The sequence below is a fragment of the Mustela putorius genome, unplaced genomic scaffold, assembly GCF_011764305.1.
Source record: "Mustela putorius furo isolate JIRA1106 unplaced genomic scaffold, ASM1176430v1.1 tig00003869_pilon_pilon_pilon, whole genome shotgun sequence".
Lineage (NCBI taxonomy): Eukaryota > Metazoa > Chordata > Mammalia > Carnivora > Mustelidae > Mustela > Mustela putorius.
The window spans coordinates 16,415,822-16,433,727 of record NW_025422021.1 but is presented as its reverse complement, the minus strand read 5'-3'; the positions used below and the strand labels follow the sequence as shown (position 1 = coordinate 16,433,727).

At 37.1% G+C, this 17,906-nt stretch overlaps 1 protein-coding gene across 8 annotated transcripts in view; it reads right to left on the bottom strand.

The window, feature by feature from the left end:
- The window catches only part of COBLL1 (cordon-bleu WH2 repeat protein like 1), a 169,539-nt gene that overhangs the window by 13,210 nt on the left and 138,423 nt on the right, over positions 1 to 17,906 (bottom strand). For 6 of the 8 annotated variants that reach the window (XM_013052006.2, XM_013052010.2, XM_045066835.1 and 3 more), the window contains 5 exons: positions 9,243 to 9,396; positions 8,706 to 8,780; positions 6,973 to 7,110; positions 2,155 to 2,389; positions 955 to 1,049 (listed from right to left, as the gene is read on the bottom strand). In XM_013052006.2, the coding sequence (XP_012907460.2) occupies positions 955 to 1,049; positions 2,155 to 2,389; positions 6,973 to 7,110; positions 8,706 to 8,780; positions 9,243 to 9,396 (697 nt within the window). The remainder of the gene's footprint in view (positions 1 to 954; positions 1,050 to 2,154; positions 2,390 to 6,972; positions 7,111 to 8,705; positions 8,781 to 9,242; positions 9,397 to 17,906) is intronic. The other 2 variants (XM_045066834.1, XM_045066836.1) reach the window with 1 other exon arrangement.

Here is a 17,906-nt window from a genome sequence, read left to right as displayed (position 1 = left end):
GAGCCAGAGCTGCTGATGCCCAGCATTGTGCCAAAGTATCACACAGCACATTGCTAGCCCAGGAAAATGCCAAAATTTAGAATTCAAAGTACAGTTTCTATGGAGTGTGTATCACTTGCACACCATTGTAAAGTCAAAAAAAAAAAATCTTAAGTTGATGACTTGTATAGTTTAACAATAGGTCAGTATTCTACTAGGTGCTATGAGGAATTCAAAGTATTGGATGTAATTTCTCTGATCCAAAAGACTGGCCAATCTGGTTGAGCCGACAAGACCTTTTAGAGAAATACATGGCTTCTAGTAAGCAAGTAACAAAATTAGTGAAGTGACAGGATTTGGTGGATAGTTGAATGAATGGGTGAAATCATATGTCTTGCAAAGAAAAAAAATGAGCATAGTTTTAAAGACAGAATGGAGTGAAATATAACAAAGCAAAGAAACATCTTGACTAGGGAGTTGGGGTGTGGAAGATACTGGTAAATAACATCACATAATTAGATGTCAACATTATGCAATTAGATTAAAAATCATGTAGACAAGTTTCACCTAAGTAAAACAGTTTTGGACTTGGGAGTTAGTAAAAAGAAAAAAAAGGGAAATAGATCACAAATGGATGCACAGAGTATACATCTTTAAGATCCAAGATCTAGGTTAAACAACGTCTAAGATTTAACAACAAAAACAGTACACACAGTAGTTAATAGCACTTGTGACAGTAATATTGCCTGAGTTCAAATCCAGGGTCCGCTACTTACTAATTAACGGGAACCCTTGTGAATTACATAGCATCACTGTGGTTCAATGAACCATAAAGTGGAACTGAAAATAGTCAGACCTGTAAATGAGTTAATAGACAAGATTAAATGAGTTATTGTATATAAAGTTTTAAGAATGGCCCTTTGGCATACAGTAAGTGCTCTGAAAACATTGGCTATTAGTGTTTATGGAACTCACCATTCTCCTGGTGTGGGCCCAATGACTTCAAGTTTCTTAAACTGTCAACTACCCTCTCTCCACTACTTGCATCATAAACCATTATGTGTGGCCCTCTGCAAAACAGGATATTATATGTTATATACTGATACTATTTAAACACTCACACACACATACACGTGCACGCGCCAGATGAGAAAAGAGGCAATAATTTCCAAAGACAGATGGATTGAAATAATCATCTTTCTTCTGCCAAATACTGGAAATTTAATAGCAAAGAAAAAATATAAAAAAAAACCTGAGAGGAAATGCTGCTATGAACCATTAGCTTTCAAAGAGTGGTCCTATTATAAGGAAGGATCTAAGAAGCCTGGTAAAATGGATACTTTTCCAAAAACAGTGTCTTTCTGTTATTATTATTTGTCTTTTAAAGAAAAAGGAAACTGAATGAAATATTTAAGTCTTTCATCTGACAAAGCCAACTTCTGGCAAATCAGGATGTGGGCTGACCTCAACTGTTTTTTTGTCTTATTTTTAGTGATAGAAGGGTTTAATTTGGTGACACTCCCATGAAAATTATAGTAAAACTTTGATGAATATGGTTTACTTTGCTTACTTAATTTCATTTTTACTCGTGAGGTGGCATTTCTAACACAATATAAGCATACTGTAGTATTAACTTCAATTCCTAGGGCCAAGTGGAAAGTGCTCTCTCAGCATTATAAAGTTAACTATAAAAACTAAATTAGTAACTTAACATCATAATTTAATATGCAGAATTGTTTTATACATCAGTGAAAATTCTTGAGAAGCATTTGGTGAAACTTAAAAATTAAATGTTTCATTTAGATCAAACAGAAAATACGCAAAACCCATACAATACAAACAAAGAGATACTTTTTTTTTACATTTTTTTAAATTAATTTTTTATTTTTTATAAACATATATTTTTCAAAGAGATACTTTTATATTTGAGTCACAAATTAACTACATGCTATGGTTTGTCTCACACAGGGATACCAGAACTGTTGATTTTGATTTTATTTAAAAACAAAACATGCATATGGATACTTTATTAATAAGCATTCTGATAATGATGGTGAACAGAGTCTAAACTAAAGAGACTACTATATTTGTGTTTATAATATCAGATCTATAATTCAGAGACTAGTACTCATTAAACAAACCATCACCGACACTTCCAGCAAATAGACTACTTACTGTCTATCTGTGTTTCTAGCTTCTTGTTTTTCTTCTTTGGAGTTCTGTGAGGACTCTCCAGTAACATTGCCAAGGGCTGAGTCAGGATCATTTTTCAGTGTATTTATTATATCAGTAGATCCAAAAGGAATGGCTTGTGACTTCAGAGAAATATTTTCAGTCTCATCTTTGGGCACTTCACTCAGTTCTTCCTTTTCATCTATCTCTTCAAGGCTATGATCAGAGCTTATTCCAGCTACAAAGAAATGAAGATATAATCCTAAATATTAATTTGCCTCATTCATCCTATGCAATCCCAGCAAGAAAGGAATTTTAAAAATAATAATTAGCTGGACTCTTTTAAATGCTCACCCAAAACTAATAAGAAAATAATCCTCTAATGATGAGTAATCACATTAACATATAGCCAAATTATCTTGGACATATACAATTCTAAAAATAATATGCTATCATGCTAGGTTTTATTCATGGTAGAGAAAAAAGTTATTTAAACTCATAATCTTCAAGTTACATGTCTCAGCCTGAGAGATAGCTATGTATCTTTGAATTTAAATGATTTTACATTCATATAATAGCTCTAAATATTAATTAAAAGAACATGAGATTTAAAAATTTTATATCTATACAAGTATACTTATAAAATCTGACTCAGAAGTTATCAGAACTACAACAGAGAACTATCTGAGCCCCTTTTAAGAATACCAGTGTTGGGGCGCCTGGGTGGCTCAGAGGGTTAAGCCGCTGCCCTCGGCTCAGGTCATGATCTCAGGGTCCTGGGATCGAGTCCCGCATCAGGCTCTCTGCTCAGCAGGGAGCCTGCTTCCTCCTCTCTCTCTGCCTACTTGTGTGATCTGTCAAATAAATAAATAAAATCTTTAAAATAAATAAATAAATAAAAAGAATACCAGTGTTTACACCCTCTCCACACCTGTTAAATCAGAATCTCTGAAGGGGTGGCACCTGGGTGGCTCAGTGGGTTAAAGCCTCTGCCTTCAGCTCAGGTCATGATCCCAGGGTCCTGGGATCGAGCCCCACATCAGGCTCTCTGCTCAGCAGGAAGCCTGCTTCCCCCTCTCTCTCTGCCAGCCTCTCTGCCTACTTGTGATCTCTGTCTGTCAAATAAATAATAAAATCTTAAAAAAAAAAAATCTCTGAAGGGTGGCACCAGGAATTTTTAAGGCTCCTAAGGTGCTTCTAATACAAAACCAGAATTAAAAGCCATTTAGACACAATATACTTTTTGAAAATATGAGTATTATACAATGAAAATTATTCCCACTCAGTTTCTCAGAGGCAACTTCCTTTAACAGGTTTTTCCTACATATTATCAGAAAGTAGGGGTGCCTGGGTGGCTCAGTGGGTTAAGCCGCTGCCTTCGGCTCAAGTCATGATCTCAGGGTCCTGGGATAGAGCCCTGCATTGGGCTCTCTGCTCAGCAGGGAGCCTGCTTCCCTCTCTCTCTCTCTCTCTGCCTCTTCATCTACTTGTGATTTCTCTCTGTCAAATAAATAAATAAAATCTTTAAAAAAAAAAAAAAGAAAAAGTATAATGAGCATACAAGCAGATACGCATACTCATGCTTCCTTCTTTTTTATGGGTCCATTTAATATAAATGGAAGCATACTATAGCTGATATTTTTCACCTTCTGTTTCTCCACTTAACTATGGCTGAAAAAATCATCCCGTATCAGTGTGTGTGTGTGTGTGTGTGTGTAAGAATGATTCTCTTCAAAAGCTGCAGTTAATATTTCATTGTATAAGAATGAGTTTTGTCATTGTTCCTTTAGTACCAACAACAAATGTCCAACAGATTAAAAGAGGAGACATCCTAATTGGTATCCACAGTAGCTGTGAAATTTAATTTAAACCAAAGAATGAGTCTCTGAATCTTTGCTTATTTAAGTATAATCTAACACTGCCATTTACACAATAGCAGCTGAACAAAATTTAATTTTACCACAATGGGGGAGGGGGATGGTGTAGCATTAGATTATAGTGATCAGCACATCCACAAAATTTAATAAAAACTTCAATGTACTTAAGTATTTAAAGTAATGTATGTCTTTAATTTTATCTCTAGGCAGAAAAGTATGCTATTTATGCTATTTAACAAACAAATATGGAGACTTTTATTGACAGTTTCATTGTGAGTAAAAAAAGGAGATTACTCAACAGGAAAAATATTAAAGAATTTGAATTTAAATGAATTTTTAAAAAATATATTTTGGCAAGTCTTATTTTATTATGACATGTGAAAGCATCATTATGATACCAATGTATAATATTATGTGCCTACAATAGTATATCATGTTTGTGCAGTAAGAGTACATTTATATAATTTGAAAACTGTTTGAGAAAATTAACGTCTGTTCCAGTTTAGATGCAAATGTGTTTTATAAATGGCCCCTTAGCATATCTTAAGCTCCTTACAAATTAGTTTAACTGAGGAAACGCTTAGCCAGTTATTGTTATCCCTATTTCTCTCTTGCCCATCAAAGCTATTTCATATAGGCGTCCTGGGTGGCTCAGTTTAGCATCTGACTCTTGATTTCAGCTCAGGTCACATATTTCTGGGTCCTGGGATGAGCCCTGCCTTGGGATTCACAATCAGCAGGGAGTCTGCTTGAGAGTCTCTCCTTCACCCTCTGCCCCTCCCCCACCATTCCTCACTGGTGGGCACAGGCATGCACATGTTCTCTCACTCTAATAAATCCTAAAAAAAAAAAAGAAAAGAAAAGTACTTCAACTTGAGTATAGGACTCCTCACTGAGAAACCAGTCTCAGTTAAAGAATGAGTTATGTATTTCAAAAATCTTTTCAAATTATTTTTCTGAAATTTTATAACTTGGTAGTTATAAGCATCATATAGGCTTGCTTAAAATATATATATATATACACACACATATTACATATGTGTATATACATATTTTATTAGCTTGAAGAGTATTCCTATTCTTAAAAGTCTTAGGAAAGATTGTGATTATTTTTAAAAATTCTAATATTCCGGGGCACCTAGGTGGCTCAGTGGGTTAAGCCTCTGCCTCCAGCTCAGGTCATGATCTCAGGGTCCTGGGATAGAGCCCCACATTGGGCTCTCTGCTCAGCAGGGAGCCTGCTTCCCCCTCTCTGTCTGTCTACTTGTGATCTCTCTCTGTCAAATAAATAAAATATTTAAAAAAATAAAATAAAAAAAAAATTAAAATTCTAACAATCAAAAAAAAACTTTCAGAGTTGGTTAGTTGACTAGCATAAATTGCCCCAAGCTTTGAAAAATAAAAAATCAACTTTGTTTTGTATATGTTATATGATGGCCACATTTTAGGACAATAAAAAAGACTCGGTGAGGGTTGTAAACAACAAATTCCACAAATAAGGCAGCACAATGATCATAGACCAGCTTCATAAGTTTTAAGGGAAGAACAGTCGCTTTCAAAGAACACAGTGTTCAAAATCTTTGTAAAGTTTTAAGATTTAACAACTTTGAAAGTATAAATGTTTAAAAAATCACAGAAGTCATCTTTTGAAAGTTTAATTATTACAATCAAAATCAAGATATAGAACAAGTCCATCGATCTCCAAAAACCCCAGGTCCTCTGGTGATCCTCCCTTCCCCCTAAGTCTAGACCCTGCTTACTCTTTTCTCTATAGTTTCACCCTTGCAAGAATGTCATATGAATGAAATCATTCAACATCTAGCCATTTACAACTGGCTTCCCCATTTAACTCAAGGCTTCGGAGATTCAGCCATGTCACCGCATGTAGTATTCATTCCTTTGGATGGGTAGGTGGTAGCATTCCAATGTACAGACTGACCATAGTTCATCCGTTCCTCAGTTTAGGGACATTGGGTTGTTTCCTACTTGGGGCAATTATGAATAAAAATCCTAAAATAATTTACATGTTAAGTTTTTGTGTGCACAGAGGTTTTCATTTTTTCTTGGAAAATCCCTAGGAGTGGGACTGCTGGGCTATATAGAAAAATGAATGCTTAAATTTTATTTTTAAAAATTTGTCGTGGTGCCTGGGTGGCTCAGTTGTTAAACATCTGCCTTTGGCTCAAGTGATGATCCCAGGGTCCTGGGATCGAACCCCACAGTGGGCTCCCTTTTCCACAGGGCGCCTACTTCTCCCTCCCTGATTCCCCCTGCTTGTGTTCCCTCTCTCATTGTTCATCTCTGTCAAATAAATAAAATCTTTAAAAAAAAAAATTATCAAACTATTTTCCAAACTGGCTGCACAATTTTGCATTACTATAAACAGTATGTGACATTAATTTTAAATAATTTTAAATAAGGACTCATTTTGAGTTAATAAAAAATTGAATAAAATTATTTATAATGAAATGCAAGTATTACCTAACTATAAAATTTTGCCATCTGGTAACAAAATAATTCCAATAATTTAATAGAAAAATCCCAATCAAAAGCAATACTTCAGAAAGTAAGCCAGGACTAGATAACAAAAGAAAGAAAAAAATTATATATATATAATATATATATTCTTTAATATTCATAAAATTGAACACTGAAAATACAGAGTTCAGAGTTTTGCCAAAAAAAGCAGAAAGCCTAATAGAAGAAAAGCTGAAGTCCTCCAGAACCACTTGTTTTATTCATCTTAGGCCTTGTCATATTCATCTGGTTAGGGAAAACATCATAACCTCCAAACCCATAAGAGAATTTTTGAGTGAAAGGAGGAAACTAGTATTTCTTTGAGACCTTTTTACACAAAGGGTAGCCAAGTAATGAAATGCTGACCTGGTGATAATCTTAATCTGCATTAAACCAAGCACCAGGCAGGAAAGGCCCCGCCACCTACATGTCAGAGATGTTACGGCCGCCTCAGGCGTTCCAGGGCATTCAGAGAGAGAGGGTTCATCCAGCAGTCTGGGCACAGTGCAGTGTTCGTGACTGGGGAGCCCGGGGCCAAGGGAGGAGTCTGCCAAAGAAGTAAAATCTGTGGAAATGGCACTTAGTCAACAGAGTTAAGGCAAGCAGAGAACAAGAAGCATTTCGAATAAATCAGATCTATTAGCTCACAATTATCCATGTGTTAAACGAGAAGAGCTAACGGGGGCGGGGGGGGGGGAATAGATACCAAGCAAAGTCTGAATAGCATTCACACCTCCTTTCTAATACTTCTGAATCTTCTCATTTCACATATATGGTTTGATATTATATAAATAAAATTCCTTTGTGAAAAAAAAGGAATTTTTTTTTTTTTACTGTGAAGTTTTATTTGAGAACAACTTCAACATTTGAACATAAATACAAATATTACTTTAGGTTTTTTAATGAGGTTGGCAAATATATATAGATGGTTGGGATCTTTTAAGATTTTGAACATGAAAAATATACCAGGATTATGGTTAACTGACATGATGTATTATGCTAACATGTACATTTCAAAGTTGAAAGATCTTATAGTACTTGGTTTAACATTAATTCAATTGACAAAGGATTTCTAAACAGCAAATTTAAACATGTTTTGAGCTTTTCCAGAAAGTCAAGGCATGCAAAATGCATTACAAAAGGCAGACAGACAAAATATTAAAGACCATTATCTTTCACAAATAAATTCTGCAAATACAGCAAATGAAGAGACTATAGCATGAAATAGTATTTTCAAAGGTGCTGGAGGTCCAGAAACCTGAGGTATCATTGATATTATTCTGGGTAAGACTTAAGAAATAAGAAAAGTCATGACTAGTTATATAAGAATAATGTTCTTAATCACAGAGGACAGGAGAATTCTTATATAATATGGGTCAAAATCTCAAATTCCTAAAAATCACCTAAGTATTAAAAGATTTAGGAGCATTTGGGTGCTCCTGAGTTTCTCCTGTGCTTATGAACATTAATTATAAAAACTAGATAGGGTTCTATTGAGCAATTTTCATACCTATAAAATTATACCCATGCTAAAGTGCTGACAGAGTAATATTCTATTTTTGGTTAGACATTAGTCTTTCATATTCATTTATAGCTAACATTAAGTCTAAGAATTAAGAAATTTTACCATATTTATTCTTATAATAGCTACTATTAAAACATAGGGAAACAGTATTAAGTTAATTTTTACTGGCATTTCATTTATTTAAAGAATCCAAAATGACACCATATAATAGGAAATACTTCAAGATAACAAATTTTTACCGCTTAACTAGGACACTATGTACATCAGATTCATACCTACGACAGTTGTGTAAACAATGGTACCTTACACACTGGTGTAAGTTTCTTCTGAACACACTAAGGTACATTCCTAACTAACGTGTCATTCCTCTTGGAGGAATGACACATGTTAGTAACTGGACTTGGCATAAGGAAAGTTCTTTCGGTACTATCACAAAACTAAAATTTTGAGTCCTGTCAGTTTCATACTCAACCCAGGGTGGAAATTTTTTCGTTTCAGAATGTAAAATTTGCGAAAGAAGAGTCAAAGCATCTGTGTCTCTTTCACAGACAGAGAATTATAACTAGATTCATTCCTCAACGACCTTGAAATGTCTTTTTCCAGGAACTAAGTGATGTGGAGTAAAGGTGTCCTACCTGGGCTGGGCAGCCCATCAGGAGAGTTTGCTTCCAAAACACCGTCCGAAGGAACTGTGCATCCTGCCTGCAAGACTGGGAGACAGAAGCAGTACACCTTACAAACAAGTCACAGATATAGTAATCCCTTAGTAGCTTAATTCATGTGTATGTAATTTGGGAAGAGATAGCCCTAACTTTGTTAGAAGCCATTTCACCATCCAGCTTTGAAGCAACTAAAATTGACTTAGCTCCCCCTTCCTACAGGGAGTCAATCCTGGAACGAGAGTGTCCTGAAGAGATTCACAGATGACCACACACTCAATCTGAGGGTCAGGGAGCCAGGCAATTTTTTTTTTTTTAATGTTGCGGATTTTTAAAAGGTAGTTAAGTGAGAATAATCAGGGGCTATCTAAATATTATTAAAATTAATTAAAAAGCCTTAGTGTAAGTATCATCTTTTAGTAAGAAGACCTGATTTATAACCTCTATCACTTGACTGTCTGTCTGAAATAAGACCTAATGCACACGTAATGTTAATGGGAAAAGACACGTTACCAGTGCTGGGACTGTTGTCATCACTTTGATGCAGGGGTACTTTGGAGGGTGGGGAAGGTGCTTTTCGCTTTGTCCTCTTCAAAGATGAACTGCCGGCAGATGTGCTGCTGAGCTGCAGAGAGCCGGTCCTCACAATGCCTGTTCCACACGGGCTCTGGGAAACAAAATGACCAGACACGATCTCTGTTTAGAAATGAATAGCGAACTCCGGGAAGATCCTGACCTTTACATCGACTACTTCATATGCCGAGATGCAACATAAGAGTCATTCCTTCAAAACACATTTAGGGAGCATCTGCCGTGTGCCAGGAGCTGAGCTAGGAGATGGAAACACAGCAAAATAAAATAGGGTCCTTCTCAAAAATCTTAGGCCAGGATGGAAGAATGGCATACGAATAACCAATTATCATGTGGAGGACCCATAAGCATAAGAGTGAAAAACTAGCTTTCAGAGAAAAATAGGGAGAAAATATGGATGTAGAGCAAGAGGCGGAAAGGGAAGAATGTCTGTACGTTAAAACAGCTGGCTCGATTAATCTTTCCTTTTTAGTACTAATGTATTAATGACAAACATCTCAAAAATTTATGTCTACCCACGGCAAGGTCACTTGAGGTCACCGGCTCTCTCCAGAGCCAGCGCTCACACGCCTGGCATGTGACTGTCCATGGACCTGAAGACAGGCCTGCCTCAGCGCCACCTGCCGCCCCCTGGCGCACTGCCACGTCGTCTCACTCTTTCTTTATGACTGACCTGCTTCCAAGAGTTGTTCATAGTTTTGTTTTGTTTTTTTTTTTGTCTCCAACTTCTCATCCCCCACATGAACACTTCCAGATATTTCCCAACTTTTGATCCAGTAAAATTATTCCTATCAAAGTCATCAATGATCACCACCACCACGAAACTAGTGGTTAATTTTTAGAACTCATTTATTTGATCTGTCTGTAGCACTCGACAGAATAGGCCACACTCTCACAATTCTCTTTTTCTTACTTCCAGGGTACCACATCCCTACTCTGCACAGATCTCAATGCTCCATTTTCTCTTAGGGTTCCTTCTCATCTCCGTCCTTGGGAACACGCTCTTCAGTGTCTATGCTCACTCGGTTGGTAATCTCCTTTATTCCCTTGGATTTATGTATTATTCATACGCCAATTAATTCCAAACTTGTGCCTCCATCCTGGACCCTTATCTGATCTCCACTTAATATACCCAGACCTAATCCAGCAAGGAAAGACTTAAAACCTGCCACCCAAACCCAGATTGATTCAGTCCCTACAGCCAATTCTGATTAAACCTAAGGGCCCTCCCTCTACCCCTGTCCCCCTCCAGAGTGGATGTGGACACAGATCCTTAATTGCCATTTGGACTTTTGAAACAATCAGAAGAAGGACTCTTGGCAATAAAGGGCTGAGAAGAAATGCACTATAACATACAGCTGGATGAGTAGTATTTAAATATCCTTTTGAGTAGAATATAAAGTTTTCTTCTTATTGATTAATGATATATCCCTGTGCTTGGAAACTTTCATTTGCTATCTTATAAAATTAACAAGTTGAGAAGTCATTAGGAAAAAGGTGAAAAATTCTTCTTAAATAATGCAACACTTCACTTTTCAAAATGATGATGTAACTATCAAAAGCTGTAGAATATGTCATTTTATTTCTCAGGTGAATTTACTCTATAAAGCCCTATCAAGGCACAACTCCTTTCTCTCACAGACCTACTTTACTGGTAAGAACATAGTTAGTGATCAATAAGTAACTGCTGAATGCACAAATTTGGGGCAGCATTTGATTTTCCTCCTATGTCCACGCTGAAAACTTGTTTCCCGTGCTTAGACTGATTGCTTTCATGAGGTTTAGGATGCAAACCTGTGTTCCTCTTTGAGCCAGATTCCCAATCACCGTCATTTATTGGCCTTTTCTATTACCTGATAAAAGCAGTCATGACTTGAATTAGTCATGAATTTTTCAAATGACAGAATCTTTCTACGAGTTAGAGCTCTTAAATTTTGGTCATAATAAAACATACTGTATAGAAACTAAAGGGTAGAATTTATATGGCAGACTCCAAAGTTTATATGAACCTATCCATAACTCAAAGGCAAAATAAAAATAGACTCACATATTTCACTTATGTCCCCAGAGGTCTTAAAATAAGCAAACTTTTATTTTTGTACAGGATATTTATATTTCTATGGATAAGGAATTTAAAATTTGTCAAAATATACAGACTTTAGTTTTACTAAAACATTTTCAATAGCATTTATGAAGGCAGCTGAGGGAAAAGCAGAGCAAAGACATGAACTTTTTGAAGGAGGACATCTTTTATAACTTTATCCTACAGAATTTAATTCCCTTGACCCTGTTGTGCAGGTATAACATGAAAACAAATGGACATACACTATAGAGCTGCAATGGAACCACAGAGACCAGGAAGGAAAATGTTAAGACAGCATGACTGTCACTGAGTGGTACCAGAAAGATGCAAGTGACCTGTCATAACTAGACTCCATGCTATAATTAATGGTTAAGACTTACTACGTTTATGACAAAAATGTAAATTTAACAACTTATGTAGGATAGGCAAAGGGCAGAAGTTTTCAGGGAATACGAATGATCAGTTTAGATAATCAGTTAAGAAGGAAAGGTAAGGTAAATATAAATCAGACTTGGGAGTTATTTTGTATTAAAATAAAACATCACTATTAAGACCAAAGTAGAGGAGACCCTGGACCATGAGAAAGGGATGTCCTAGGGCGCCTGGGTGGCTCAAACCCCTCATCGGGCTCCCTGCTCAGTAAGGAGCCTGCTTCTCCCCCTCCCTTTGCTTCTCCCTCTACTTTTTGTGCTCCCTCTCCTTTCTCTCTCCTCCTCTGTGTCCAATAAATAAGATCTTTAAAAAAAAAAAAAAAAAAAAAAAAAAGGAGGGAGAGAGAAAGGGATGTTCTATATCTACTGCAAACAGTCTTTTCTTGAGTAAAAGCCAAGAGGAAAAGAAGCATTCGAGTTAGAAGTTCTAGGTGTTCCTAAATAGACTGTAACCAAGAAAAGTGGTGTATACTGAGGAATGTGGGTGCAGTATATGCAGCCAGCATACAAGAATAGAGCACTTCTAACCCAAGAAGGACAACTTCTAGAAAGCAGATTCACTAAACCACCACAGCTGCTTAAGTAAACACATCATGAGTTCCCATACAAAATGCTATGGAAAGAAAAGCAAAAATGAACTATATGGACTTCATCAAGATAAAAGCCTTCTGCACAGCAAAGGAAACAAACAACAAAACCAAAAGGTAACCTACAGAATGGGAGAAGATATTTACAAATGACATATCTGATAAAGGGTTAGTATCCAAAATCTATGTAGAACTTATCAAGCTCAACACCCAAAAAAACAAATAATGCAGTTAAGAAATGGGCAAAGGAACGCCTGGGTGGATCAGTTAAGTGTCTGCCTTTGGTTCGGGTCATGAATCCAGGGTTCTGGGATTGAGCCCTGCAACAGTCTCCATGTTCAGTGGGGAGCCTGCTTCTCCCTCTGCCCCTCTCCCTGCTCATGCTTTCTCTCTCTCTCTATATATATATATCTATATATCTCTGACAAATAATTAAACAAAATCTTTGAAAAAAGAAATGGGAAGAAGATATGAATAGACATTTTTCCAAAGAAGGCATACAGATGGCCAACAGACACATGAAAAGATGCTCAGCATCACTCATCATCAAGGAAATGCAAACGAAAACTACAATGAGATGGGTCAGAATGGCTAAAGTCAACAACACGGGAAACTGACGTTGGCAAGGATGCAGAGGAAGGGGAATGTTCTTACGCTGTTGGTGGGAATGCAAGCTGGTGCAGCCACTCTGGGAAACAGTATGGATGGTCCTCAAAAAGTTACAAACAGAGCTACCCTACGACCCAGGAATTGCACTACTAGATATATACCCAAAGGATACAAAAATACCAACTCAAAGGGGCACATGCACCCTGATGTCAATAGCATTGTAAACAAAGCCAAATCATGTTAAAAGCCCAAGTGTCCATCAACTGAGAGATGGATAAAGAAAATGTGGTGTGTGTCCGTGTGTGTGTGTGTGCGCATATGTATGTGTGTGTGTGTATATATACACACATACATATGTATATATATACACACACACACGTGTGTGTGTGTATATGTGTGTGTGTGTGTATAATGGAATTAAATTACTCAGCCATAAAAAAGAATGGAATTTTGCCATTTGCAATGATGTGGATGTGGATGGAGCTAGAGGGTATTCAGCTAAGCAAAATAAGTCAGTCAGAGAAAGACAAATACCATATGATCTCACTCATATGTAGAAGTGAAGAAAAAGAATAGATGAACACAGGGGAAAGAAAAAAAAGAGGGAGGCAAAAAAGACTTTTTAAAAAAAAGATGTTATTTATTTGATAGAGCACAAGCAGGGAGTGGGGTAGGTAGGGGCAGAGGGAGAGGGAGAAACAGAGAGCCTGACACAGTGCTTGATCCCAAGACCCCGAGATCATGCCTGAGCCAATCCTGGGATCATGACCTGAGCCAAAGGCAGACACTTAAGCGACTGAGCCAGCCAGGCTCCCTGAGAGACTACAGAGAACAAACTGAGGGTTGCTGGAGGGAGGTGGGTGGGGGATGGGCTAAATGGGGGATAGGGATTAAGGAAGGCATTTGCTGTGTTGAGCACTGGGTGTTATATGTAGGTGGTGAATCACTAAATTCTGCTCCTGAAACTAATACTACATTATATGTGAATTAGAATTTAAATAAAAACTTGAAACATTAAAAACAAATGAAAGGCTAAAAAAAAATTTTAATAAAAGAAAGAAAATAGGCGAGCAAGGCCATCAGTGTCTAACCAAGCTGCATGCTTAAGTCCTAGTTTTCCTGTGCCCTTCAGGAGTGTGCGCCTAATAGTCTCCTAACCGCCCTACCCCTGCATTAGTCAGGCTTGAGCTACTGGGTAGTTTTGAAGGTGAGTTTGTGTCTAACTGGAGAGAGGCTTCTAGAGGGTTTGCAAGTTGGAAGGCGGCCTAGTGTAATGCTTACCAAACAAATGAGCTTTGTTTGGGCTTTGCCAGGGCTTGAACTTGGAAGCATGGCCATCTAGTGTCTCTGTAGCGTTCAGCTCCTCATCTATAAGGTGAGGAAAGTAAGAGCACCTACACCTCAGAAGGGTCCGGATGCTTATGGGAAATGGCATGTGTGAAAACTCAGCACAGTGCTTAGTATACAGAACCTGCTTCGTAAACATTAGCTGATGTTACATGCAGCTCATCTACTTTTAAGTACGTGAACATGATCTGTAAATAAAATAAGCAAATGATAGTTCCTACATAGATTGAAAAGTATGGATAAAAGGAGGTACTTATTCGAAGACTATACTTTGTCCTCAATGATGGTGGTTAAGAGTCCTGTTAGAGTCCATCTCCATAATAATCAACCTTAAGACCCCAACACAGCGCCCAGTGTTCAGGAACTGGTGTTTAGTCCACTGCGGAAGCCAGATTCATTGTGTGTAATTCACTGTGTGTAAAAACTCCTCCTTGGTTACCTCAGGCAGCTCTATCCTCCCCAAGGGAATTTAATAAAAGCACAATACTTCACACTAATTTGCTAAATCTTGGGGATGGGTATATGAATTTTTGTATAATATGTAAATTTGAATATTTCATAAATTTAATGTAAAGAATTAAAGTTGAAAAACTATTTAGAGTGGTTTTTAGCTTCCAGCACCAAAATAAATTTTTAAAAAGAAGTTGAGATTAAACTATATTTAAGTCCAAAGCGTTTACAAAATAAGAACACAGGGAAGTTTCTACTTACTAGGGTAAAACATTTTGGTTAATGATTAGAGATGTTCAATTATTTACTTTAGTTAGAGTCACTAAGTCTGCCTGCCATTAGCAAAAACTGCACCCTGAACAGAAATGCACATCACTGAGCTTTACAGTCTGTGAAAAGGAAAATACTGCACAGAGAAGAGAACACTAGCGAAAGTGGCAAGGTCAAGTTGAAAACCATGCCAGATACTTAATCCCTCAGAATTCACACCCAGATCAGGATTTACTGGTTCAAAATGGAACTAAATTTAGCTGAAGAAAATGGAATTGAATGGCATTCAGTAGATTTACTGAGTCCTAGCTCTGTACAAGTTATTAGATCACTTATTAATCACTGTTGAAGTATACGAAGTGGGTCACTGAAATCAATAGATTCTATAGAAAAGAGTAAAGGAAAAACTACAAATAGAAAAATAAGAAAAAAATTTGAATCAAAGGACAGAAATACGGTAGCCCAGCTTCAAGGACATTGTTAAATGTTTCTGTTAGAAGCTTTGGGGTTTTATTTCCATTTATGATTTCTACACGTGGAGAGGAATGGGTTAGAGGAGAAAACCTAGGCCACCCCTTGAAACTCTTAAAACTCACCTTTTTTCCTTAAATGCCAGAATCACATTATCCTTCTCCAACCTGAATATTCTCTATAAATATTACAACATACTATTTAATTTACTATGAATCATATCCTTATGCATGACCTGTTACCTAACTAACTAAAGGTCAAGTCTGAACTCTTAACTCTCTCTCTTTTTTTTTTTTTTAAGATTTTATTTATTTGAGAGAGAGAGAGCACAAGAGAACACAAGCACAGGGGGCACCAGAGGGGGAGAGAGAGAAGCAGGGAACCGGAAGCAGGGCTTGACCCCGGGACCATGACTTGTGCCAATGGCAGACACTTAACCAACTAAGCCACCCAGACACCCCAAGTCTGAATTCTTAATTCCTGATGGAAGAATTCTTTCTAAAATAAGTTTACAAGTTGAACAACAGGTCAGTTTTCTTAAACTTCAAAACATATAATAAAGTAAATGTAATATAGAAGTATGAAGTATTATAATGAATTTGCAAAATAAGCAAAGTTGTACCGGCAAGTTTTTTTTAATCACAATGAATTCATTTTTACTATTGATTTGATCATAAAATTGGCAAAAATCTCCTATAAGATACAAACAATACATACAATGATGAGGGGAAAAAAGAAAAAAATCCTTGTAAACTCCAACCAGTACAGGTTACCTCACAGAAGTTTTGGTGTCCAGCCTTTTATACATATCCACTATACTTGGTTATACACACACATGCATTTTTTTACTTGAATGAAGGCATATATGCCAGTTTCTCTCTTCATGAAGCCTTTAAAATAAAATGCTATTTTGGTGAGGCTAGGGATCTTTGTATTGCTGCCCTGAATCTCCTTCCACACCCATCCCCTCCCTTAAATGGCACGTGCTCCTAAAATCTAGAACTTCTATATCCTACTTTCATGTTCTTTCAATAAACCTGTTTAAAGATCCTTCATTGACAGAACTGAAAGTCTTCGCCTGTCTAGGTCAACGTAGATGAAGAAAACCCCTATCAGGAACTAGAGGTGATGTGTCCCGTTCCAGACTACTGTATATAGGGGAAAGAGAAACAGGGTAGTAATATCAGGGCCTGGAGCTCTTAAAGCCACACTATGGAAGCAGTCATCTATTATGCCAGTTTTAAGGGTGTTCCCTATCAACTTGCTGAAATAAATTCTATGACAGCAAGCAATGAGATTAGAGCTGGGTTCACTTAGAGGTTACTAAAATTATAATCCCTTCAGAGGATTCTTGGTGGCCAAGCTTGTTACTAGATTTCTCTCAAAATGGTCTAGATTCAAATTCCTTATTAGTCAATGATATCACCTGCATCCTCCAATTAACAAATTCATTAACTTGAGCATATCTTCCTCAAACTCTGTATCCTCTACCTCATTTTATTGATGTCCAAAGCACCAGGGTTCACTTTTGTGTTACAGTCAGAGGTTCAGGGAGAAAGATGTCAGTTAATCCATGTTGTTGTTGTTTTTTAAAGATTTTATTTATTTATTTGACAGACAGAGATAGCAAGTAGGCAGAGAGGCAGGCAGAGAAAGAAAGGAGGCAGCAGGCTCCCTGCTGAGAAGAGAGCCTAATGAGGGGCTTGATCCCAGGACCCTGAGATCATGTCCTGAGCCAAATGCAGAGGCTTAAGCCACTGAGCCACCCAGGCGCCCCAGTTAATCCATGTTTTACTTCATTATTGTACTTTAGAGTTTCAAAAATCCTCAGAGAAGTAATACTAGGACTAGGCATCAATATCTGATTAATACTGATCAAACCAAAGATCCACGTAACAAAGCACTTTTATCTGTTAAAGGCCAATTCTAAAAGATAACGAAAGATAAAATAATTTGGCCACACTAGAGTTGGAAGAGACCTTTGGAAATTTAGTTACAAAATCTTATTGTACAGAGGGAAACCTAAGCCACAAAGAAGTTCAATGGCTTGTTCTTCAAGGTAGAAGACAAAGAAGGCAATGAGAAGAATTATGATAAGAGACCTATTGGTAGACTCAAGACTCTCTCTCAAGCCAGAGTAGGGTTGCTTCTACCATAGTATACTTCCTTTCCAGCCCTTCTCCATGTAGGTCAGAGACAGGCAAACAAACAAAAAACCCACATATTGTTCAACCTGGGTTATATACTCTTGCAAGGTTTTAAAATTTCTCTCCCTAAGGCAACCTGTGCTTTCATTTCATCAACACTATAATACTTTGAGATATCATAAAACCAAGTC